Source organism: Aythya fuligula, chromosome 17, assembly GCF_009819795.1.
Source record: "Aythya fuligula isolate bAytFul2 chromosome 17, bAytFul2.pri, whole genome shotgun sequence".
Taxonomy (NCBI): Eukaryota; Metazoa; Chordata; class Aves; order Anseriformes; family Anatidae; genus Aythya; species Aythya fuligula.
The window spans coordinates 8,394,434-8,418,658 of NC_045575.1; the positions used below are offsets into that span (position 1 = coordinate 8,394,434).

The window sequence follows — 24,225 nt, forward strand, 5'->3', positions numbered from 1 at the left end:
GGAACAGTAGGGGCCTAGTTTAAGTCTTGAGGTGCTCACTCCCTGTCTTTGCTGGAACTTATATGCCACCTGCAGGACTCAGGTAACCCTGCACTTTCAGAAAGATGAGAATAGGGTGAAGTGCAACAGCCAGTTTTTAGCTTTGCCAAGAACAGAATGCAGCTGAATGTGCAGCGAGTTGAAAACATGGGTGATATGCAAGATTTTATCAGCTCTTGGGAAGTGGGAGTTATTTTCTGTCATAGATATTTCAGAGGCTTGAATAGCTCTGTTTAGTGTTCCTATGCTTCTGCTTTGGTTTAAAAGCTGTAGGTTGATGTCTTGCACAGACTTGCAGTGTGTGAACCATGGGCCTCTTCCGGCTTTGAAGCATTGGGTTCTGAACCTAGTGGGTACTGTTTATATGGTACTACTCTACTGCCTTAAGAAATGGATGTTGTCTCAGCAATGTAAATAGTAGTTAGGAGTGTGTTTACAATGCCCCAGGTCTGTCCAGGTAAAGTATGGCTACAGCTGAACAGTGCAGTGTTGGATTGCTGCTGCATGGCTCAGTAACAGCCCACGCAATTACTTAAGGGTGTCAACCTCTTCCCACCATGTTTGTAAGACAGAACTATCAGGCATAGTTACTAATACAAGGCTGAAAGTTTCTCAGAAAAATTTATTTCCATAAATTAAAAACACACACAAAAGAAACAATAAAATTTTAGATTCACACAATATTGAACAGAAATAAAATGCCAAGAGCATGATGGAGGCTAATGGCACAGGCATACAAATTCTCATTGAGCTATTTGTTGACATGATAGCATCATATAGACGTTTAATCCACAGTTAGCATCCATATTCTAGAAGAGCACCTGAAACATAATATACCAAAGGCCCACCTCAAATGAAATACAATAAATGAAAACTGCTTGCAGAAAATCAGCAAGCATCAGAACTCAAACGTATGCAGCCACAATGACAGTCAGGCAAACCTTGCAACACATATAAAGTAGCCTTAGCTGCTCCAATTGTAGCATGATGAAAGAAAGATTTTGTTTTTAGGAAAGTGATCCTTCTACCTCCCATAATCAGCAAATTTAGCAAAAAGCTGCCTGGCTCTGAAAAACATACTGCTACATGATGGTACCTGGCAATCTGCAATTCTCAGACTGCTCTAGTCAGCATTTGGTGAGCAATATATACATGTCTTTCCATGATGATACAAAAAAAAAAATCCTCACTGGAGTGGGTTCTCTCTACAAAAAGGCAAGTGTACACATCTTTCAGCTAAGGAAGTATTTAAGACCCCAAAATATGCCTCCTCAATATTTTTTTTTCCTTCAATTACCTGAGACAGAAGCAGCTCAGAGTGGCAAATACCTACCTTTGCACCATCCTCACTCCCAGTTACAAGCAGCAGCCACAAGGAACAAGGCTGTTCCGTGAGTGTTGTAAATAGGGACAGAAGTGGGAGAGGGAAAAAAGGAAAAGTGCACAAGAATGACTGACATCTGTTCCTGAAGGGTGTGTGGGGAGGAAGAAAAAGATGCTTTGCTTCAGTTAGTTTGCATCTCTATCATACAAATACTAAACCAAAACAGAATAATGCTGTATATATGGGTTTCCACAAGCTCTAAGGCGTGGGACAAGCTAGGAAACTGCTAAATTATTTTCTAACTCCTTCAGTTTTTGCAAATAAAAGGGAATCTGGTATTTTCTTTCCTCTGCTCTCTCTCCTGTAACTGTTAAAAACCTATTGTGTTATTTCAGAATCAATCAGAAATAAGGCAGAGTAAGGAAGCAGACAAAAAATACAACAAAACAACCCACACACAAAGGAAACAACAACAAATTCCATGTTTTGAAGCACACTAGAGGTATGAACTGTTCTTGGACCCAAGTTTCCTCCCTCCTCACCCATATCCTTGTTTTCTTAAAAGCCCCAGTGAGGTTACAGGTCAGTTGTGTTACAGCACTAGAAGACTGCCATATTAATAGAAGGTAAATTAACACTGTGCCACAATCCCATTCTACAGCATTAAAACCATTAAAAAAGTTATATATATGTACATATACATATATATATACACACACACACATATACATACATACACACACACACACACATCACTCTTGCTACAGCTTCCAGCCAGTCAATTTTTGGGCAATAAATCAACATAGGGAAAGTTTTGAATATTTTTTGAAAAGGTGGTTGACCTTTATTTTTTTTAGGGAATTCTTTTTATAAAAATAAAGAGGATCAATTAAAATGTTCTGCAGCAGCTCAAATAGGTTAACCAGACCTTGCTGCTGAAATAGTATGTTAATATGTTCAAAGTTTGCCTACTTTGTTATTCTATCCCCAAAACCCAAATAACACTACTCTAAGTCTGCACTCTTCTCTTTTCTTCAGTCTTCCTGATTAAAGATAATTTGCCTCCTAAACAAGAATGTAAACTTCCAGGAATCCCAGCATGCAAGCTGAGAGCAAAACAAACCCAGAATACATTTCCCTCAAGACTCAGGCACAGAGAATGTAATATTCCTCTTTCATCTCTCTACTTCCAAAGCTCTGGAATTCAACAGATTGCTTGTTAATTTTGAGTTTCCTGTTAGGCCAGTAACAGAAATGGCAGAGCAGCAGAAGATAATGATGGTATTTTCAGTCCTGCATTGACTGGGACTTGATTAAAATACCTACCCACTAGATATTTGCTCATTCTGAAGGTGAATAGGAACTTCAGTATATGGGTAGGTAAATAAGAAAGTGCAAGTTTTAAGTGACAAATAAAAGAATAGACTAATTAGATTTGAGCATCCCAGCAATGACGGCTTTGCATGAATAACTTCTATAGGCACTAAAGGACAGAAATTACCTGTACTGCAGCTAGCATTCATTTTGAATCATGCTTCAAGTAGGTTTAACAGAAGTTACCCCAGAAGGGAGCTCTCTTCCTTGAAAAGCTATAGCTGAGAAATTGCCCAGTGCTGCATCAGATAATTACAAATGGCCTCACATAATGAAAAAAAAATAATACTTTTGACATGCTAGGAGGCTCTTCGTACAGCACCAGCTATTATGTACAATGGTGCTGTACAAAGGACATCTAATTTTGAGCTATATGGATTGTAAAACTAAAATGTTTTAGAAAAATCATTTTTTTTCCTGTTGGTGTTAAAATGAAGCTGATATTTTTACTGAAATTAAAATCACTTAAAAATGAGAATCAAAGATTTTGCTGGTGTTTCCAGTATGCAGCAGCTCAGCTCAGTTAAATTAAAAGCTCTACTTGCATATGCTGTGACTTCACATCCTCATGGGCTTTGCCTCTGGAGAAGAAATATAAAGCATCAGCCAATTAGGTAAAAACTTACTCTGTATTGGGGAAAAATTAGCACTGGGCACAATCTTTTCTGAAAATATGATTATTTTTAAAAATCTCAGATCATGTTAAAAGGTGTCCTCATACTGCAAATAAACAAATATATACAAAGTGCAAGTTATTTAAATTCTAGTTACGTGAGGCTTCTGCTGCCTGAAGCCAGAAAGGGCCAGAAAGTCAGAAGGAACCTTCTAAGTAAACAGAAGGAAGAAATAATTGAAAGCAAGCCCAGACTGCTACTTTTAATTATTAAAAAGTTAGTGGTATATCAACAATGTGTTTGTTAAAACTTATCTTTACCAAACACCATATCTCTTCTGTCAGGTTGTTCAAAATAGCCATTACAGTAGTAACAGCAGATTCAAATGTGCAAATGTTTTGGAGTACAGAGTCCTAGCATCACTGAAGGTACACTACTTCGTCTTTTATACTCCTACTCTACCCTCAAAATGTTTTTAAACATCATTAAACATTAGCTGTAACTTCCAGAGGGTGGGGAAGGAAGGGAAGTCTTAACATGGGTGTGTTGCACTCACACTGGGACCCTAAGAGGATCCCTCCAGTAGCATTAAAAAAATAAAAAATAGCACCTTAAAGAGGGACACAGCCAATAACTTATCATCAGGTATTAGAAGAGAGTGGTAGAGTAAGGTATGAAGAAGTCAGTAAATTTCTCCCAGAAGGACTAAAATACTAAAGTAGCTGATTTGGGCCATATTCAGCTGAGTGGCTCCCTAGGATGACAGAGGCCTGCTCCTGCTCAGCCTCCTTTGCAAAAAAGGCTTCAAGGTCCATTAGCTTCTGACTCAGAAGGGCATCTAACTCTGCACTTTGTAGTGCAGCTTTTTTTGCTCGAGTGAAACTACCCACTGCTTTGATTTTGCCTCGTGCCTTCCTCTTCCGAGGAAGAGTGAAGTCCTGAAACTCTAGAATCCGCTTTCTCTTCTGCTGGCTGACAGAGATCAAGTGTCCATTTTTCTCCTTGGGCTCTTCAAAGATTGTTTCCAAGCTCCTGGTAAAAGCAAAAGATAGAGCTCATGAACACTTCGGAAGCAACTAACCACCTTACAAAGACAGGGAGACTGATTCATTCTGTAACCCAAGTAAACACACTTTTAACTTTTACATTTTTTACAGCCCCTCCACATCCCTTCTAATCTATATTTATCTGCAGCTTACACTTCAGATAACCGCACATTTATACTGCTAGCTATGTAATTTGTTATTGTTGCATAGACACCTGGGTTGAATCTCTTTGTATTTCAGTTCAAAAACACAACTGTAGACCCTTGATTTTATAGAATAAATAGATTTGAACATTAAAAGACATGCTAGTCTTGATAGTCGTGCTCAACTTAGGGAGTTATTCTTGTGGTTCTAAAGAATAATTAGTTGCCTTTTACTTCTGAAAAAATAAGAATTGTACTTGGATGGAGAATAGAATGAATGAATCGATGAAAAAAATACACAAGCTCATATAACTGCAAAATTTTAGTTCATATTCTCTTTCGCTGCTTTCCATCCAAATACTAAAAGATACTAATTTTTGACCAAGTTTCCTTATCTTTGTGAACTAGAGCAATTTTTCAAATGTAACTCCCCCTTAGATTTCAGACACCTTTAATCTCACCAGCAACCTACATTCATCTTAGTGTTCTCATTAGGAAGCAGAACCAACCTGGCTGGAGGAGGGGACTTGTAGTTCTTGTTCGTGTAAATTTCTTCTAAACTAAATTCTTTTTTCTTAAGCCTGAAAAAGTAATGAACAAATCAAATCAATACTTTCAAAAAGCATCTTTTCACCACAAGCAGATTTACTAGAAAATACTGTTTGCCTTCTATGCTTAAATGATAGCTATGTTTCAAATTAGAACATCATTTTAGACTAGCTGGGTACAAAGAAGAATGAAAAATGAGATCCCAAAGTATCTCATACAGTGTTTCTAAAACACCTGGGTCAAGACTTGTCATTTCTGCAGAGATCACTGCTCCTTCTAGCACACTACAATGTTTTGATATAATGGTGCTCAAAACAAGAAAAGGAAATCCGTTCACAGCTCACTTTTTTGTGGAAGCTAAGAAAATAAAGTTTAGTACATTAACATTTCATCTCTTGAGACTGATCTTAAAACTTAGTTATAGACATTTAGTTATCAACCTGATGTGTGAAGAAATGCATTTCTTTGTCTAAGCTGGCACTTCTGTTCAGGACAGAAATGAATAAAATAGATGACTGATTGGAAAAGCTTTGTAAGTATTTGGCACTGTGACTACCCACATTTACAATGTACTAATGCTTTCCTAAGGTCTTATACCACAGGAAAAGAAAGGACAGTCAAGAACTCCAACATAATTTGCATCAACAGAACTTCCTGGTAAGTCTTTGTCTCACTGTGCACTGTAGGAAGATTTATTTTTAATGCTCGCTTATCAGTATAGTATAACCTTCTTTAGAAAATCATTCCACCACAGGTTAGTGTTCCAAGTTTTGCCTAAAAACTAGACATTCGTTCATACCCAACAGCCCTTTATTCATCCTTTCTCACTTGAAAAAAGTTATTTTTAAACACCTATACTTTTATGTTATACCACAAGTAATCATCAGGTGTTACTCAGCTGGGAGTGTACAAAATAGCTGTGGTAAGAGAAGCATTTATTGAAATATTTATATTATTATGCAGGAAATATAAACAACAGAAGCTAGCATAAGTCTATTTAAAACATACGACTTACCTTTTTGGTTTGGGTAGTCCCATTGGAGTAAGGTTAGGATCTGGCTTAGGAACAGTTTTCCTGATTCGGATCTGTGAGACTTTCTTTGGCCTCTTTTCTGGCTCAGTCTTGGGGTGGAAGGTTGGGGAGAAAAAAAATTTAAGATGAAGGAAGTAATTACCATGCTAGTTAACCAAATTCCCTTTTATGTTAAGTATACATTATCTGTAGAAGAAAAATGCTCTATTTCTCTTTGTTTGGCCACCTTTCAAGCTTTCTGCTTGAAAACAAGAAAGCAGCACAGACTAGGACTAAGGGCCTATTTTCTCCACTCATTTAACATTTACTAGGAAACATTCAGCAGCAGCAACTTCAAGTCCTAGAGAACAAGAGTCTGAGATACTTACAAATCTAAAATGAACTCACTTTTTTCAGTTCTGTGTTATCTTGAGATCTAAAACAGGCCGGAATGGAAGTATTAGCTTCATCAAGGTCAGGGACCTGGAGTTCAGATGCTGGAAGCCTGGGGGGAGATGGCAATGCTTCTGGAAGCAAGCGAGACTTTGGTAATGGAAGAAGGAATGAAGGTTCCAGACTATAACAGAGGAAGAAGGGGATACATGTAGATTAATACACATTTTATTCTGCAACATCATCCCATGCTCTCATATGATGTTCCTAAATTACAATATGGACACAAAAAGCAATGCAGTTCATAGGAATTACCTAAGTGAACACTTTCTCCACTACATAAATACAGCCAAAATCTTGCTGCAGGTTGCAAGTATACCAAAACAAACTAAATTGCCAGTATATTTGAACATTAATTTTAAAACCACTCTTCCTTTCCATATAGTTAAGCAGTTTATAGCTCTATTTGGTCATTACAGGTAGAAAATGATTAATTCTCCTTTTTTGTCACCAAATTTCTTTGGCACAGCTATTAATTTAGTACTTTTTGTTCACAGATACATTTAAAAGATAGCTTTTATCTCTGCCATCCCAGCACTGAAAAAGAGTAGAAGGAAGTATCAGCACCTAATCTCCAGTTCCTCAAGCAGAAAGAACGTATATCCAAGTAAGAAAAAAAGTTCTGTAGTTTTACATGCGTATTTCATAGTAAGTGACACAACATGTTTGAAAGTAACAGTGTTGTTCTGTACAGTGGTCTACACGGTGTTTGTGTGAATGCCCCTCTACACTCCTCCATGACATGATCCAGCCAGTGTAGAACTTTAATCAGAAAGCTATTCTTGAACTTCGAAAAACTGAAAGCCAAACTGACATAAACAATGTCTCTTTCTAAGAAAACTTACGATCGCACTACTTGGAAAAATATAAAAAGTCAAGACACTCACGATATCTCACGACCCAGTGTCTGTAGTGCTTCCATACTCTGTACAGGTAAGTGCGGTAACATGGCATAGCTGGTTCAAAAGAGTAAGAAAAAAAACAAACAACAACAACAACAAAAAGACATAAGTTAGATCTACATTATAAAAAAAATGAAGGAAAAATACCTTAGTATAAACTGGACTTCAAGACAAAAAAAAAAAAAAAGCTCATATTGGGAACGGCAAAGGGAAGAAAGACTAATACCATACAAGAGTAAGCCACATCTGCGATTTAGTCCACTAACAATAAAATTTCACTGACAGCTTGTTAGGGAAATAGTCCTACTTTCACTTTAAAATGGTAGTGATAAGGAAATAAAAGCACAGAGAGGGAGACAAGTAATTACAACTTTTAGACTAATACCATGGAAATCTAAATTCCTCATTCAAAAACCCTAGCTTTTCAGATTAAACAAAAACCATGAAGTTTTTGTCCACTAAATCAAAAAGTCTATTGTGAGACAGCAGCAAGTACAAAGAATGATTTCCTTAAGACTCAATCTCTACCATCTCTAACTCCCATAATCTTAGTGGAATAATCTTAATTGACTGGAATAACAAAAAGCCTTTCTGTAAGGGTTGGTAATTACCACAATTCTATGAAATAAAAATCATCACAGCAGCTTTGGGTCTTTTAACGTTAAGCTTTACTTTGTGTCCATACTGTTAACAGCATGAAAAATGAGTCAGTTGGAACAGCTTTTATTACATTACATAGCAAATCTTCCACTTGCTGCTTTCCCAAACTAGCAACTCAATGTACTTCACTGTTCTAAAGCAAAGAAGTTACACACAGACTGGAATGCAAAAAAATAAATCAAAATCAACCATGCTGGCAGCATGGATAAGATGGTATATAAGGAGGCTGGAAAGACCTATTTCTTGTATTTGTCATTTAATATCAGAACAGTAACATTGCATTTCTCTCAGTGTTCTTACTCACTATCCCAACAACACTGGAATCTGCACCAACAACGCATCAGAGTTCTCTTTGCTACAGGCTGAGCTAACTGCTTTGTGCAATTCAAAAAAAAAAAATTACAAGAAGAGAGGAAAACACACTTCAGAAATTTTGAATCCAAATGAGTATTAAGTAGAAAAAGGATTTCAATTAAAGAATGTTTTATTACTGGCTGTGGAAGTAACAGCACAAGTTATTAGGCAGAACTGTTGTAGTTCCTTGTTTTCCTGGTCATTTAAAACTGACAATGAATAAAACCATTTAAAGAGGACAAACTCTCTTCCAGAAGAAAATGGCCTTCAGAAAATTAGGAGCCACTTTTCAGTTTTTCTGATTTTTAACCATCTTAAAACAAGCAGAGATTTGTCATACTGGGAGCTGAAAATGCCTTTGTACTGCACACCTATTTCTTGTATTCTTACATTTACATGCCAGATACTTCTTTCACAGGAGATTATATATTTTTTTTTTGAATACACACAAATTTAAGAGAGATATACTGAATTATCCTTGTCACTGTTCCTGTTAATGTGTTAAGAAAAATAAGACATATTAGTTGATGAGGACAGGCTATCAATCTCTAGAAAAATTGAATCTAAAATGGTGTTAAATATTTTAAAGGCTAGGCTTAATTCTTTCAATTGTTTTATATCCAAATCCTTCAATTTTACTTTTTGTGTGTTTATTTTAAGAATAGGGTTTGCTTACTGCACTTTAAACTTCTGGGAACATTCTTTTAAACTTACTGCCTTAAACGCACCACAGTAACTTCATTTTAAAGAAAATCCAAGTGGGACAATGCAATAATTAAGTCTACTTAGTATGTATCTGTACATATCAGGACATATCTGAAAGGTATTTAAGAAGAAAATACCAACTGAGTTTCAGGGTATTTTAACTTTGGGTATTTTTCACTTAGGGTGATTAGATTTGATTTGGCTTGTCTCCCTTTTGAATAAAGATCACTAATAGCAGAATATCTGTTTTTTTTTAAATTATCCTTTATGTCAAGGAATTAAGTCCTCTTATATTTTAGTTATGTGGATATGCTGTAGCAAGCTGCCTTGGAGTCTGTAGACTTAATTACAGGAGAAAACATGAGTATAATTCAGCTCAAATCTCACAGTCCAAGGATATCATACCTCAACAATATAAAATAGTAATTTTACCCCACACTTGGATGGAAGTTTTAAAAAGTAGGGGTTTTATTTTGTTTTTTAAAAGAGCAACAAAGTCTTATTTTAAGCTGAGTGCTCAAACTGTAGTTTACTGATACATTTACTTCCAGGGTACTAATTTATACACTTGAAAATTCAGTCCAGTAGAATATGCTGCAAAGTTGTCTCTATGCTATTATTCAACTTCAATCTTTTAGTGCAGAGAACTCCCAGAATGGAGTAACTCTTTCATATGCTCACTCAAATCTTTTCAGTGAGCAATCAAAATACTTAAACTTTTAGATACATTCTCCATTTACACAAAACAAAACACAGCATGAATTATATATAACTAAGATACGCCAAATTCAACACTACTCTAGAGACTGCAATTTTAAACAAGAGTTGATCGAATTGGTTTTTATGCTGCGCTCATGAACCTATAACTCTGTCCAGGAATCTTAAGACTGCAAGATCAGGAACTTAACTGTCCTGTGGTGTCTCAGGTAGCAGAACTGATACATAAAACAGGAAAATGTTTGCTCAAGAGCAAGCAAAAAAAGTCTTCTACCAGAACTAGGAACCTCTTCTCTTATTCTGTTTCTCAGCAAACAGATCTCAAATGCAGATAACAATGTTAAGCGAGATATGCAAACTAGACTTCAGTCCTCTTCCCACTCATATTGAGGACAGAAATACACAATAATTGATCACCAACCTGAAATGGAGCTATGCTTGCTTGTGCCAACAATACATCTAGCACATACTATCAAAAGACATAGCACATGTAAAGAGGTTTCAATTAGTATAGAACAGTTATGGAATACAATTAAAGATTTAACTGAATTCTCACCCCCATTAGGATTCTCCTTAAGCTAATATTGAATACTTTACAGTCATTCAAGTGACACTTGCGGCTCAGACCTCTGAAAAAAGCTCTCCTACCTCAGAAATCCAGTTGCTCTGCAGTCACTCTGAATAGAACTAATGAAGTAGCTCACCTTTCTGCATTATATATTCTTGTGTGTATATTTGGAATGGGAGAAGAAAATAGAGTTAGCCATTCTGCCAAAAGAGGATATTATTAAAGCGAAGGCACATATATTTAAATTCAGCTAACAGACTGTTCCATAGGGATGAATCTTCCATGCTGAGCCATTTTTGGAGCAGAATGTGTAGATTTGGAATGGGGGACACTGACCCTCCAACACAAGCTCCAATTACCCTCTCCCCCCAAAAAGGAGCAAGAACATACCCTATACATATTTATTCTCAGAAATAAGTTGATGGGTTTTACCTGTTCTCGATGGCCACACTTGGCTGCCACTTGCAGTGATTGGAATGAAGAGGAGTGATTTCGGAGGGACAGGCAGAAGGACCATGCTGACTCCATAAGGATAGGGCCCTGCCCAAGGAGTACGGCAAGGAAGAGACGAGACCATCCGATACATTAGTTCGATACCTTGCCCCTTTCAAACCCTGTGTGAATTGGGACATAAATAGTCTCTGGACAGTAGGAATACGACTGGTTAAGTTTCTTCTTCTTGTCCAAATCCTGTAACATCCCGGGGAAGAAAGTGCTAGCACTGTGTGAAGGCCACGCATGGAGCAACTTCCCATTCTTTCAGCTACGGCATTTCTTCTGTGGTCGGGATGAAGGGCAACAGCCCCTGGGGTTGTTACAGAGAGAGGGGAAGGCAGATCATTATCTAGGCTGGAATCTTCCTTGAAAGCTGCTGCATCCAAACAGCTCTGAGACAGGAGAAAAGAGAATGTCCACTTAGAAGGTGGTGCCGGCATTTCTCCCAAAACTGGTCTGTGATGTCCAGAGTGCCGAGATGTACTCCCTGTTAGGTCTGTCACGGGACTGGAGTCCAATTTTATGTGAAAAGAAATTGGGAAAAGCGGGGTATCCAAGAAAGAGGATGGAGAATTGTTGCTCAAGTCTAAAAAAGATATTTTGGTAGATCCTACAGGATAAAGTGCCAAAGACTGAAAGCTGAACATCTTGGTACACCAACTGTCAGCCCAGCGTGAGTGTAAGTTCCTGTTAATGCAAGACAAAGCTTCCAATAGATTTTTAGATCTACGTTGGCTGTACCGCTCAGCCACTGGAAGGATTTCAGAAGAACATGGCAGTGGTTCTATGTTATGGATGCTTTTGGCAGGTGCCAGTAGTTTGCTAGCCATTGCAGACAGCTTGCTCAACAATGCTGGTTCTTTGGTACATTTTCTACACTTCAAGCTGTTCAACAAACTGCACCTCTTGGCAAAGAGCCTTGGCATACGTACAAATCTCATGGCTATTTCCTTTTCCACTGTTGGTGGTTTGCGTGTAAAGTATAAAGATTTGAGGAGTGTATTTTCCTGGCTAGGGGGCATTTCTGAGGGAGTCTCCAAAAAAGTTGAACTTTTATTTTTTTTCATTTTTCTTACTGTTTCTACTTGATACGAAGTGGGAACTTTTTTGCACGTCCTTCCAGGCTGTCTTTTTAATGGAAGAGGTCCTCTTAATTTCTTTGTAGTTCCAAAGGCACCGGGAATTCCATTATAGTTTAAATTAAGGTTCAGGTTTTCCATTTCTGAATCCTGAGTCTTCAAAAACTGTGAACTAATTGTATCAGGGGTAATCTTTGGCCTTTTGAGTTCTTGTAAAGTGCTATGTAGTTTATTTTCACTGCTTTTAAAAGCAAAAATCTCCTCTGAAGGACCTTGAAACCTTGTATTTCTTGCCATCACCAACTCAGTTGAAGAACTGCATAAAAGTTCCGAACTGTCCAATATGCTTGGTTGCAGTGTGACTTTTGCTTTCACTTGGTATTCCGACTTCTTTTCTTGTTGTGCCTTCTCTGACAAATGTACCTCCATCTCCTTGTACTTTTTCTTTCGTTTAAGTGCCTGACATTTCTCTACTTGATCAAGTCTCTCCGAACCTAAAGCCTTATTTTCCTTGCAAACTGAATAAACTGGTATAGTGTCTTGAAATCCTGTAATTTTCTTTAAATTATCTTTGCTCTGTGCATTTAATTTGTAAGGCACACATACTTCATGGCAAACACAATTTGGTGATGCTTCTTTGCAACTGTTTGATAGTATATTCTTAGACGGATAAAATGGGGATGTTGTATTATATGGGAATTCTGGTGATATTTCTGTGTCAGGTGCATTTTCAGTTTGACAGTCTTGCACAGTTTCTGAACACTGACTGATAGGTGCTAAGTGTGCAAGCTTTGTAGTATTTTTTCTTTCTTTTGAAAAATTTAGGTTAGATCTTGGGATTTCTTCAAAAACATTTTCACAATTCTCAGTACTGACAGGGACCATTTTGCTACCAGATTCTTTTGCACCTTCTAACAAAGCCCATCGGAAATCTTCTCCATCAAGGAAAGAATGTATGGGCAACTTTTTTCTAGGAGCTATTTCTCTTTCAATCTTCTCTTCTACACATGCATTCTTAAACTTCTGTTCACAGTCACCACCTTCTGGTAGGGTCACATCCATGTCTTTCCCAGCTAGAACACATCGTGATTTGCTGTCAGAAAGGCTTTCTTCAAGAGTTTCTTTACCTTCTCTTCCACATCTGTTTTCTTGTTCTTTTAGTTCTGTTGTCTCCACCTGAATTAGATCACTGATGAAGCCCACGCATCCTGAAGAGTCGGCATTTCTTATACCATTTAAAGAGTCAAAATCCACTCCCTTCTCTTTTACAGTTCCTTGAAAACCATCTTTCCTTACATATTTATGAGCCAATGGAGGTAGGTCATCACCTTTTTTTAACAGTTTCTCTTCACTTTGACTAGAGACAATTGATGTTTTAGTTTCTTCCACAGAAGTAGCCACAGATTGTAAACCTGTGTTTGGTGGTTTGTTTAAACTTTCTAGATGCTTGCTGCCTGGAACTGGGCCATTAAACTCACTTTGATGTGCAAGAAACTGATTTTCCATTGGACACAGGGTCTTTTCTGTTTTGGTAGCATGTCTCCTTCGAATATTCACATTGCTGAGTAATGGACAATCACAGATTGAAGTGCTATACTCAGAAGGGTTAGCTGTGAGTGATGACACTTCTTTCTTCTCATATGTGCCTAGTTCTTTCATCTTCAGGCCTAATGGAGAGTTGCAAAATCCAAAATTATGAACACATTTTTTTTTGTTCAGATATCTGACTAATAGCTCTTCACTAGTCTTACTTCTCCAATTGCATTCAGGAGCCTTTGGAGAACTCACAGATCTTATTTTATCAAATTCAACTGTCTGGAGAGTACACATGCTAATTTGTTCTTTTGCCTCATCTTTGCCACAAATAATTTCACTGACATCTGTTACCTTATAAAGATCAAATCGTTTCACATTTCCAACCTTCATATTCTTATTTGAAACCTCATCTCCTACCAAGGTAGCAGTAGGCTCCTCTGCAGTGTAAGTTGAGCAAAACATGTTTTTTGCTGTGGAAATGTCATTTATCCCATGCAGAGCTACATCTCTGTTGCCCAAGTGATCTTCAGAAGGAAGAGATCCACATGCCAAAGGGAAGCGTTCTTCCAGAAAGACGACAGCCTTTTTACCATTACATCCAGATGAAGCTTCTCCTTCCAAACTATCATTTTCTTCAATCTTCATCTCAATGTCAGCCTTAAAAGAACGACTGCCTGGGAGAGCATCGTCTATATGTGTATTCCCTGATAAAGTACAGGAAGTACTGGCAACTGTATGCCAGTATTTTACGCTCTGATTATTACAATGCCATGTGTCACTATGTTCATTTTCTAAACCGGTGTCCACGCTTTCTATATTCCCTGCTAAAGACTTTTGGAAAGTTTTTCTTATCATATTAGGAGCATCAAAAGTCATGGGATTTACTGAAGACTCGAAATTGTCTCTATGAAGTACAAATTCACCAACTTGTTCCTGTGTTGTCCCAGAAGCACCAACTGATTCTTTTCCAAATAGACTATCCTGAGCCTTGTCCCTGCTTGCAACTTCATTAGTACAAGGAAGACACTTGTTACAGTGAGGTTCTCTTGATTTTTGTGCAACAGGAGGTAGAGTTACACTTAGTGTATAAATCAAATCAGTTTCTTTGCCAGTGGACAAAGTGACAAAGTCTATTGGCTTCTGTAGTGTTAACTAAACTGCCAGCCAACTCTTCTGACTTTGTATTACTCTCAGATTCCTTTTCAAACAATTGTACCTCAGGTGACCCTTTCTCTACCTTGGTAGTATGGTCCAGACAGCTATGGCTACTGGGAGGAGAAGTTTTACTGTAGGCATTATAAATGCATACATCTGTCTGCCTAATTTCATGGGAACTAATACTGTTCATTTCCTTCAATAGTCTCTTTTCTTTTGCACCGTCCTTGCATAGGTCACTAACAGAGAATTGCCAGTGGTCCTTCTTACACTTACCAACTTCTGATGGGACCATTTTAATCTTTTCTTTTGAGAAATTCTCAAAATATGAAGGAATAGAACTAAAACCTGAAGAATGACCATGCTCAGAATTAGCACCCTCTGGAGCTCCAGGCAAGCTACCAGCTTCAATGTTACCTCCCACAGCAATTTTCCTTTGAGTTTCAGCAGCTTCTTCACATTCAAAGCTGTAATATTTACCATATGTTATCATTTTCTTCCCTACAATCAGTTTGAGCACTAGATAATTCTTCGTTCCTTACCACTGAGAGATGCTCTAATGGCATGGATGCATAGGTACAATTTTCTACAAACCCAGTTCCGTGATCATAATTAGTCTGACTTTCCATGTTTTCAGGAAGATACTTTTTTGGGGTTTCATTGATAATTTTATGCATTGTAGTACTAATGTTTTCTAGCAATATATTTCTAGAGTCCAGATAACAGATGTTTTTTGGAACTGAACATAAACCTTCCAAACTTTCTATGTAGAGCATTCTACCACTTTCTACGGATGACAATCTATCGAGTTCATTCTGTTTAGGTAGAGGAACAGTACAGAAGTCATGAACATTGTTTTCCTCATCCTGCTGGTAAGTCTGGCAATTAGCAAGTGATGTACTGAATTCATTAACAGGATTTTGTCTGTGTAACTTATTTTTTCTAATCTCCAAAATAGATACAACATTGCCATCTGTTCTCAACCCATTATATTCACTTATTTCTTGTGGTTCTGTGGTTGTTTCAATGTCCATTACTTTTAAAGGCTCTGAAAAATCTAACAAGCTGGTTTCTGAAATTCCAGCTCCGCCCATGACTGTGTCTATATCTGAACATTGATTGCTCTCAGGTGGAAGACCTTGACTCACACTGTCATTCTTGTATTCTACTTTACTAAATATCCTAGTCCCATCAGCTGTCATACCTTGTATGTCTTCAGTGGGCTTTGGAAGAATTTCAGCTGTCACCTGAACATTTGCTTGTTTTTTTTCTGCATAAGAAAAATAACACAGATCAGCACCATACACTGAATGGAGAAGGCATTCAGCTTACTATGTTCCTCTTAGCATTATACACAATATTGTGTGTAGTCTTGGTTTTCAAAACTTATTCAAAGTCAATTGAGAAATGATTTTCTCAAAAAAGTCAATTATTCAAAGTCAATTGAGAAATTATGCTAACAATTCTAATACAAGCCTTAAAAAAAGCAAACAAACAACCCCACCATAAATCTAATATAACAAACTCAATCCTTTTCAATACACACATTCCACGTGAGCAGGAGACATCCAAAGACCTGTATTTTTCAGATTCCTCTAATATCAGACTAGGCACGTAAGTGTAGTAACAGCAAGATATATATAGTCCAGCTACAAAGCATAAGGAAATGCAAAACGTCCGCTATTAACAAGAGCTTCTGCTTTGGCATAAATAAGTACTCCACGGAAGTAACTAAACCCTATCTTTTACATAAAGGGTCTTTAGGAAAGTGCATATGCTATTCTGAAAAAGCAATGGATTAAGTCTGGATACTGTTCAAACTACACAGGGTAATAGCTTCTACTATAGAACAAAGTAAATGAGCTCTCTTACTCATCAATTTTAAATCACCAAAAAGGCTTCTGTGAGAGAAGCAGGGGACAGATTGGGATGTAAAACTAAAAACGCACCTTTGTTCTTCAGAGATCCTGCTACTTCAGTGCAACAGCTTCTCGAAGACTTCGCCTTATACCGGTTTAGGTGAGGATCCTCCTGCAACAGGACAAAAGTATCAGCAGAGTTTGATCAATTTGCTGAAGCATTTTGCATATTTCAGGGACTGTACTTGCTCATCTAGCTTGATTCTGTCAATAGAACAGACACCCTGAAGGCTCAGAGCGCATCAGCCCTTGCACAGAAGCAGACTTGCTTTGCAACTAGTTCGTGCAAGCACTTGTCATTTCTTTCTGATCCTATCAACCAACAGCACCTCACTGTTACACAGTGATGCATCCAGAACAGATTTGTGTTTAGAAGCAGTATAATCTTCCCATGCAAGCAACTAAAATGTAAGTGACTTAAATGGAAATTGTCGCAAATGTGAGTGTCAGAAGAATAATCCAGTCACCAAGTCTATCTCACAGCCCCAAACCAGTCCTGCATGCCTCTGGTAAGGTGCACACCTTTTCTTTTATTTAGTAGAACTTGCCTTGTATCATTCTTTTTCTTGGCTCAAAAACACATAAACCCAGGAACATGCAACCTAGGTCTGCTTTGGAAAAAAACAAAGAAGCGAATCATCAAAAACCTCACCACCAAGCTCCCTGCACATTTCAAATATGTGAAAGGTCATCTAGGAAAACTGACTATGGATCATTTAATGGTTTTTATTTTCATAATTCTTCAAATAAATCAAACAGTAATCAAAAAATAAGAATTAAAACCACAAAGTATTTTGGTATTATGTAACATCCAGTAATAATTGTAAATTGTGCACCTTATTTCCTGGCTGGTATATGTTCAGTCACAGTACCTTTTTTCTTCCCCGTGTTTTTTTTGTATTTGTGAAAACTTTTTATAAGTTAAAGAAAACTGATAAAGAATCACTAAATATTTCAATTTTTAATAAAGAGTTTTGTGACTCTTCAGTTTTTAGTAGAGTATTTGGCACATTTTCTAGCAAGTCTTTCCCTAGAAGTGCTGCTTTTATCATCAGTCTTTGCCAGAGTGGAGAAAAAACAAACCATGACCATGGGAGATTCTTGTTTTGAGAACATTAACAGTGAACTCTTGCCTCATTACAAACAATAATTCCAAAAACGAAGAAGAATCTTCAATTTTAGATAGAAAACTTAAACGCTAGACTGCATTATTAAAACACTATGACCAGACTGAAATAACTATTAGTTAGTGATTAGTACCTTGACCAGGGATGGTACCTGTGAAATTCACTGTACCCACAGAACATGGGCACTGGGTAACGATGCTTTAGTTACCAGTTCTTCATTGTTACATACCTGCCTCCTAACATTCCTTCAGGATTTAGCAAAGCTTGGTATTTTAAAATACTGTTGGTCTATTAAAATATACTCTCATTTTTCATTGGGCCTGTGATAACCTAAGTAATGACACATGACAGAAAACATAAATAATAGGAAATCAAAAAGCCCTCTGCCTTGTCATTATAACCTTAAATGCAAAATATCACACTGGGATGATTTTTGCTATTTGCTTACTTGTTTCGACCAATCCCCAGGTGTTAAAGCACAGCATCCAGCACAATTCTCAGCATCTTGTGCCCCTTTATCTTCGTGCTGGTATCCACCACCAGAACAGTCTAGTTCCCTAAAGTTTTGTCTTTTGCTTTTTTCATCCTCTTCAAGGTCTCTGTCCCTCGGTAACTCTTCAGGACGGGATTCTGCTGGCCCATGAGAAATCGCTCTGACCATATCATCCGGCTCCTCTGTCTTCTGGCAAAAGTCTTCTACCCCTGAAGTCCTGTGATGCTCAGACGACAGGCTGCTGCTGCGTGCGGGCACAGGTGTGGATACATCAGCCTTTGCATCCAATCCAACGGTAGGCTCCGATACTGCCATCAGCTCCGTGGGGATGCTGGCTGGCAGTCCCGCGTAGAACTCTGTTACACCGCTGGTGGCAGAATCAAGGAGACATTCCACCCCAGCTGATAGCATCAGGGCAGCGGGAGGTCTGTTGTCTGAAGCTTTTCACGGCTTACCCTGAACACGAAAGCAACGTTAACCTCATAGAAAGAAATAACTCAGTGATTAAGAGAAAGGGCTCATTGTTCAAGATTCAAATGTGTGTTTAGCAATGATACATCCAGCTATTTTTCTTAGGAGAGGAGCTGAGCACCATTTGAGCACCCAGGCAAAAGTTTCACTAACAAGCACAGCGCACACAGGGATTGCTGAGGGGTCTTTTCGCATCGAGCCCTCTCCCAGCAGGCGCACCGCCAGCTGCAGGAGATCACCGAGCACACCTCGGGGCTGGCATCACCCCTCCATCACCCCTGCTCCCCCTCCCCCTGCACTACAACCAACGCGCTCCGCCGCCTCCCGCAGGACCGGGACCCGGGGCCAGCTCCTGCAGGCTCCTCCCTTGTTCCCCCCCGGCCCCTGGGAGCCTGGGGCAGCTCCGCGCCCCGCTCCCGTGCCGGGGGCAGGCGGGGCGAGGCGAGGGGTCCCGCTCAGAGCGACCCTGCCCAAAGCAGCCCGGGCACCCCCAGCCCGTCCCGGCCGGGCCCCCCCCCCCCCCCCGGCGCCCACCCGCTCCCGTTACCTGCGGCGGCCCCGCTCCGCTCCTCCCGCCCCCCCCCTGCTCTGACCTCACTTCCCCATCCGGGCCGGGCTCGCAGCCGTTGCTACGGCCCCGCCTCCAGGCCCGGCTCGGCGGCGGCCGCCACCTGACGCGCGCCGGGCCCCGGATGCGGAAGCGGCCCTGAGGTGCCCGGGGGGCCTGGGGGAGGCGGCGGCACCCGGCGGGGGCTCGGCAGCGGCAGGTCAGCGCCCCGACAGCGGGGGGGAGCGGCTCGGGGCCCCCACCCGTCTCTCCTGTCCCTCCCGTCCCGTAGCGGCCGGGTGAGGAGCTGGGCCACCGGCCTGCGCGCTCCCGGCCCGCCTCCGAGCCTCCGTGACGGGGCCCTGAGCGCTCCGGGGCGGGCTGACCGGCAGCGGCCCTGCTCGCTGCACGCCCGGCCGGGGAGCGCAGTGCTTGTGGAGAGCTCCTCGGGCTTAGGGAGTTTGTGGGAGCGATCCGGGCACGGCTTGTTCCTGCCCTGCCTGTGTGCTGTTCGGGAGGGCTGCTTGCAGGTTCCCCCGCACGCCTCGGGTTGATGTAAGAGCCTCTGCGCACCCTGTAAGAGCACAGCTACAGCAAACGTGCTTTAGAAGTTGAAAAACTTGTCTTGTAATTATGCATCTGTAGTCGTTACCGAAGAGGATCTCGTTATTGGTAGCTTTCAGTTTAAGCACTCTTCTAAAAAAACTACATTGTAGCAGTAAAGGCCCTCCGTCGAAATATGCTTTGCTTACATTTCAAGTAGCAGGGGAAAAAAACCGCGGTCGTTGATGCAATTGAAGTGTTTAATGCAAAGTGCCAAAACAGCCAGTGTTTGCTTGGCCCCATCTGTGCGAACAGCTGCCTGCCCTCTGCTGGCCTGAGCGCTGCGGCGCTGCTGTGGAATCGGCCAGGTGGGAATCCGACGGCTGTGAAAGACGGAAAAAGCCGTGAGGAAGTGGGGGGAACCCACTTGTGGTACAAGAGCGCGCAGTACAGAGACGAAAACAGAAGATACAGTTGGTAGTGGGTGTGAGTCTGGGTATTCACTTTACTGTATTTAACACAGGGTTAGGAATTTATCCTTGAAATACAAAAGGTAGATTTTTAGAGAGCAGTCCTAGCTCTGATAGCAGTGCTGATAGAAGAGACATAATTTCTAAGCTTTTAGTTTGACATTTATTAAACTGTATAACGTGTCAGCCTTTCAGGTGTGGCATTCTTGACCATGTGGTGATACAGTACCCTTTGTTCGCACACAGAGTATACAGAATAATTTTGTAATAACGATGTTTGTCCATGTTTGTTTTCATTTCCATATTAGATATGCAAGATGTCTTCAGCTGTTTTTACTCAAAGCAGCTGAGAAGAACTGGAATTCAAGATGAGAACCAACAAGGTGTACAAGCTCGTCATACACAAGAAGGGTTTTGGAGGCAGTGGTCAGTATCTCGTGGCTCTTAACAGTGTGACCAGTACTTTTTTACTTCAAACCAATGAACCGATTTGCTGATGCTATTAACAAAATGGTGAAGGTGGAATTTTGTTGTAGCAGTATCACCAGCCAGACTGTGGAAGGCTCTTTTCTACCTTACTATTAGAATAAAATTACATTTATTTGTCAGAACGGAATGAAATTAGACCTGTAAAATAAAATTGCTTCATTCTATTTCTTTCCCTTTTGTTTTGACACTCGTCTTTTAACACTGTATTTCAGTGATTCTTAATTGACATGTCTGTCACTCTTAGTTAATGAGTTATTTTGGCATGTAGGTAGGTATATGGTCAGAATTTATGTTTCTGTGAACTTAGGATATCATTTAGTGATTGTTCTCTAGTTGTAGGCTTAAAATCACAGTGTGTTACTTAAGCTTGCTAAAAAGATTCTGTAGACACCTACTTTTCTGCTGGTGCTTGTGATATGAAAAGTACAAAAGAAAATTCTTCTTGCCTAGGAAAGGCCTGCTCTTTTGCTGAGCAAGTCTTTTGTGAAAGTCCTGTGATTTGAAAGTAGTTTTGGTCACAAAATTGGCCAGACTGCAGTGGCTGCATAGGGGCCGTATCGTGTCATGAATGTGGTGCATTAGTGATGTGTTAATCCCGGGCTAGTGAATTTATGTTGAGCAAGCTAGTGTGTATAAATGTGTAAGTATCTGTGTTTGCTATATATTTGTTAACTGTAGTTTTCTGCATTCATTTATATCTTGAAGATGATGAACTGGTGGTGAATCCTAAAGTATTTCTTCAAATCAAGCTGGGAGATGTCGTAGAAATTGCACATCCCAATGATGAATACAGGTGAGTTCTCTTTTTGCTGCTATTTGTTAGTGGAGTGTGGTTAGAACATTGAAAGGGCATGTTCATGTGCAGCAGCTCTTAGGTTTAGAGGATAATTTTCTTGTAGAAATCTAGAGGATAAAATTCTTTTGGACTTGGATAACTTTGCTTCAGGAGGATGCCATGTTTTTGGTTTTTTTTCTTTCTTCTAAATAAAAGTAAAGGGGATAACTGTAGTGGGAGCTCTTCCTCCAAGTTTGTGCAATTCTTTGTGTTTGGTGTTTGCTGACCTTTCATAGGGCAAGTAGCACCTGAATGTGGAGAGGTCAATTATGTCTATTTTATACATAGAGCTGTTGTTACCTAATGATTAGTCTTCCATTCTATAGTATCTCCTAGGCAAAATTAAAACTTCCTTGTTTGCTATAAAAACACAAACCTTCATTGTGAAGCTGCTCATATTGCAGCCTATGTCTGAAGAGTAGGAGTATACCTGTATGAGATCCTGAGATCTTGTGTGACTTACTTCCCCATTTAGAGTATCATCTTTCCCTAAAGAGTACCTTATAGTTATAATAGGTACGAAGAACATCTCAGGGTGACAGGCAGAGAGCATGGTGTATTGAAGCTTTCCAGAAAATACTAATGTTTCTGTTTAGCTTATCTCCTGCTCTGTGTTACTAAACAGTTTTGAAAGTGATTTAGCCAGAGTAGACTGTTGGTGTCTCAACTCATCTACCTTTTTTCTTTCTTGCATGCTAGCCCCCTGCTCCTACAAGTGAAGTCACTGAAGGAAGATTTACAGAAAGGTAAATCTCTAGGCTCATGGTATGCGTAGTAAAATCACAGACAGTGGTTGTGTGATTGGACTGTATCTGTGATTGAGTAATGCATGTACTTCAGCTTTTTAAGATCATGGCTTTGTCTGGTTAGGGATGGAAGGATTATAATTTTTATCAAAAAGTGAATAGCCAACTTTAAATCTGCTTTTGGTTGAGTTAATGTGAGGTAGAGTTTGAAAAAAGCCTTAAATTTTTGTTTCTGTATTGTCTGAATGGCTATGTGTCTTTTCTTCTTGCAGGAATTAATTCAGACTAAACTTTTCACTTATCTCCCCTGCTTTGATTTTAATGAATCTTAAATTGGGCAGTAGTTGAAAGAAGTTGTCTTTTGCTAAGGCCCTAAGTTTTCACACCAACCTATATTGCTTTTGTACTTGAAAATCACCCGGAACCTTTTCCATAAGTTCTTTTCTCTCTTTTCTCTCTTTTCTCTCTTTTCTCATTTTTGTGGCAGAAACCATAAGTGTAGATCAGACTGTTGCACAGGTATTCCGGCTTCGGCCATACCAGGATGTCCATGTGAATGTTGTTGACCCAAAGGTATGTGGTTTTGAAACTTTTCTATCTGTCCCGTCACTTAGCTCACATTGGGGCTTTGTGAATTTCTGTTTACAGTAGTGTTGTAAAAAAGGCTTTTTTTTTTTTTTTTAAATTGAAATGGATTTTGCCCTTCTTTCCAAAGAAAATAAGGTTTGCGCAATTTCACTATTTGTATTTGTTATGGGACTCTTTCTTCTCTCCCCACCATCCCCACACTCTTGAAGCCTGTGCTTCATAAAAATTTAGAAATTTTAACTACATTTACACTCCAGAAATTGAAGATAAGCAAGCAGAGAGAAAGGAAACTGTAAGTGCCCCACTCAAAAGAAAAGCCATGGCATGGATTTGCATTATTTCACACCAGAGAACCTTGTAAGAGAGGCATCTCTTGTAGATGTCCAACTAGCTAAAGGGCTTCAGTCAGAGTTTACCTTCAGTACAAGACAAAAACTTGCAGAAAGCTAGGTTTCCTTAATGATATGAACAATGGAACTCATTTGTTCCCCTTGTGCTTATAGTTTGCTTTGAGAGTTGTAGAACAGGTAATCCTGGTGCTTTCTCTGGCCACCTCATGCATTGTCTTGCAGCTTGCAGATGTTTCAGCTACATGCATAACTCTGGTGGTTGTTCTGATGGGGTTTACTTTTTGTCTTATGTCTGTTAGGAGTATTGAATTGCTCTAGAACAGCCTTGACTGTACATTGGGTTCTTAGCGGAACAATTGAAGGGTGCTGTATTAGAAACAAACAGTAAAATCTAAGCGCTTCCTTTTGTTTCCCAGGAGGTGACCTTGGACTTGGTGGAGCTGACTTTTAAAGATCAGTATATTGGGCGTGGGGATATGTGGCGACTGAAGAAAAGTTTGGTAAGGCCTATGCAGTCCTCATGTGCAGGGTTGAGGAGGTTACGTACATTTTTCTTTCCTTGCTGTAAAAGAAAATAAGCTTTTTACAAAATAAAAAAAATAAAAATAAAATAAAAAAAAACAACCAACAAACTTAGAACAGGACCAGTGTCACCAACTCCTGAGGAACGTAAGCTTTAAGTAGGACATTAGAGTTGGAGAAATAAACATAAATGTTATAGAAAATAATAAGTTCCATCATTTCCTACTCTGTTGCAGTGATTTTAATTACTGCCTTGGGTACTGAAATGCTGCTGAGAGTTTTTTCTCATGTTCTGAATTTTAGTGATTTACTGCCTTTGGAAGGAATTAAATCCAGCTGTTTTTCAAGTAGAAGTATGCTAACATACCCTCTCTTGGATGATACTGCTTAATAATTAACT

General features: G+C 39.4%; 2 protein-coding genes across 11 annotated transcripts in view; one reads left to right on the top strand and one right to left on the bottom strand.

The window, feature by feature from the left end:
• Positions 1-3,157: 3,157 nt before the first annotated feature.
• On the bottom strand, positions 3,158-19,313 carry PRR14L (proline rich 14 like). The gene is made up of 10 exons (XM_032198897.1): positions 19,283-19,313; positions 18,220-18,720; positions 16,675-16,756; positions 15,930-15,995; positions 10,893-13,701; positions 7,442-7,510; positions 6,510-6,678; positions 6,105-6,211; positions 5,050-5,121; positions 3,158-4,383 (listed from the first exon to the last, which is right to left on the bottom strand). The coding sequence occupies exons 2-10, from the start codon at positions 18,673-18,675 to the stop codon at positions 4,065-4,067; spliced, it is 4,149 nt and encodes a 1,382-aa protein (XP_032054788.1). The 5' UTR covers positions 18,676-18,720; positions 19,283-19,313; the 3' UTR covers positions 3,158-4,064.
• A 98-nt stretch (positions 19,314-19,411) lies between these two features.
• Positions 19,412-24,225, top strand: part of DEPDC5 (DEP domain containing 5, GATOR1 subcomplex subunit) — a 46,559-nt gene continuing 41,745 nt past the window's right edge. For all 10 annotated transcript variants that reach the window (XM_032198901.1, XM_032198906.1, XM_032198911.1 and 7 more), the window contains exons 1-6: positions 19,412-19,502; positions 20,604-20,721; positions 21,490-21,577; positions 22,319-22,365; positions 22,853-22,938; positions 23,720-23,803. In XM_032198901.1, coding sequence (XP_032054792.1) covers positions 20,664-20,721; positions 21,490-21,577; positions 22,319-22,365; positions 22,853-22,938; positions 23,720-23,803 — 363 coding nt within the window. In that variant the 5' untranslated portion in view covers positions 19,412-19,502; positions 20,604-20,663. The remainder of the gene's footprint in view (positions 19,503-20,603; positions 20,722-21,489; positions 21,578-22,318; positions 22,366-22,852; positions 22,939-23,719; positions 23,804-24,225) is intronic.